The following is a 1,913-nucleotide window of genomic DNA, read 5'->3' as shown; positions in this document are numbered from 1 at the left end:
ACAAAATATTGACGTAATTGTATCGACATAATACAATACAAAATATTGAGGTAATTGTATCGACATAATACACAACAAAATATTGACGTAATTGTATCGACATAACACAATACAAAATAAGTTTTTAAGTGCAAATGGATGACCAGTGACCAGCGAAAGCGTTACGGTAACTATTTATATTTAATATACATTTTTCAAAAATGTCTTTTCGAAATGTACTTTAACCAAAAATCTGCTTGACCTATCGTTGAAATTACAAAATAAAACAGAATGGTGTTACATAAAGAGATATATATTTGATATATTTTGTCAGATAAGATTAATAAAATTATGTTTCTCGGTAGAAATGATGAGAGTAAATTCGTTTCTTTTTAGGTTTCATTTGCTTCTTTTTATGATGATGGTGCCCGGGGAGATGATGATGGTGTCGGTGCGGGTTTCTCCTATTCTCCTGTCTCTTCACCCTACCCGGAGTATGCATCCTAGTAGTCAGATACTTTATTAACTTGGATACTGCATATACGTCCTTCAACTTGATAGGAACTGGATATTCGTCCTTTAAGGAGCTAGAAACAGGATATACGTCCTTCAAGGAGCTAAAACCCCGATATTCATCCTTAGTGGAGCTGGATACAGGATACACATCCTTATTGGAGCTGGATACAGGATACACATCTTTAGTGGAGCTGGATACAGGATACACATCTTTAGTGGAGCTGGATACAGGATACACATCCTTAGTGGAGCTGGATACAGGATACACATCCTTAGTGGAGCTGGATACAGGATACACATTCTTAGTGGAGCTGGATACAGGAAACACATCCTTAGTGGAGCTGGATACAGGAAACACATCCTTAGTGGAGCTGGATACAGGAAACACATCCTTAGTGGAGCTGGATACAGGAAACACATCGATTTTGGAGGTGAAAACGGCATTTCCCTTTAAAGACAAGGTTAGCACTGATAAAGTGTAGAGCAGTAACATGACGAGGTTTATGTGAATAAAAACAAAGTTGTAGTTGGGATAACTCCAGAGTGTGGTTAGATAACGGAATCAGATAACTCCAGTGTATGGTTAGATAACGGAATCAGATAACTCCAGAGTGTGGGTAAATAACGGAATCAGATAACTCCAGAGTATGGTTAGATAACGGAATCAGATAACTCCAGTGTATGGTTAGATAACGGAATCAGATAACTCCAGAGTGTGGGTAAATAACGGAATCAGATAACTCCAGAGTATGGTTAGATAACGGAATCAGATAACTCCAGTGTATGGTTAGATAACGGAATCAGATAACTCCAGAGTGTGGGTAAATAACGGAATCAGATAACTCCAGAGTATGGNNNGGGGGGGTTGAGCGATAAGTTAAGATTTAAAATTTGGGTTCGATGATGATCCAAGTAGATATTAATTAGTTCCACATTTTCTGGAAAATATTTCCCGGTCTGGGTTGACCCTCTTCAGTTCTTGAGAATTGTTTCTGTCTTGAAGATTTAAAACAAAGAAACGGTAAAGCTACGTCTGTTTATGTACAAGGTATCCCACGAAACATGACAGTTAAAAGACCACTTAAAGATCGTCTTTGTTCTTTAAAATAATTTGCGGCATATCTGTGTCAGCCTACGTTTACATTTATGATTTTTGGAACCCTAATAAAAATGTCATATTCTTGGCATTTATAAAATGTGGTCTGCCTTTTGTGTAAAATTTCAAAAGTTAAAAGTATTAATATCAGTTATGATGTAAATATGCTTTCTCTATCATTTAAACCAGAATGTCGTCTTTCTTAAAAGTATATTTCAAGCTTAAGCTGAGACTGCAATGCCTTAACTGGGAGTTTCTTTACAGAGGGGGGGGGGGGCAGAGCTCCCACTCCTTAGACAATTTCATAATTCTAATGTAGCTC

At 37.1% G+C, this 1,913-nt stretch overlaps 1 protein-coding gene across 1 annotated transcript; it reads right to left on the bottom strand.

Moving 5' to 3' along the window:
- Positions 1–328: 328 nt before the first annotated feature.
- Positions 329–988, bottom strand: LOC111713062 (uncharacterized). Its single transcript, XM_023487853.1, has one exon. It carries the CDS (start codon positions 986–988, stop codon positions 329–331), a length of 660 nt encoding a protein of 219 aa, XP_023343621.1.
- Positions 989–1,913: the final 925 nt, after the last annotated feature.

Source organism: Eurytemora carolleeae, unplaced genomic scaffold (assembly GCF_000591075.1).
Source record: "Eurytemora carolleeae unplaced genomic scaffold, Eaff_2.0 scaffold1067, whole genome shotgun sequence".
NCBI lineage: Eukaryota > Metazoa > Arthropoda > Copepoda > Calanoida > Temoridae > Eurytemora > Eurytemora carolleeae.
The sequence above is the reverse complement of the archived record's forward strand: the minus strand, read 5'-3'. Positions and strand labels throughout refer to the sequence as shown.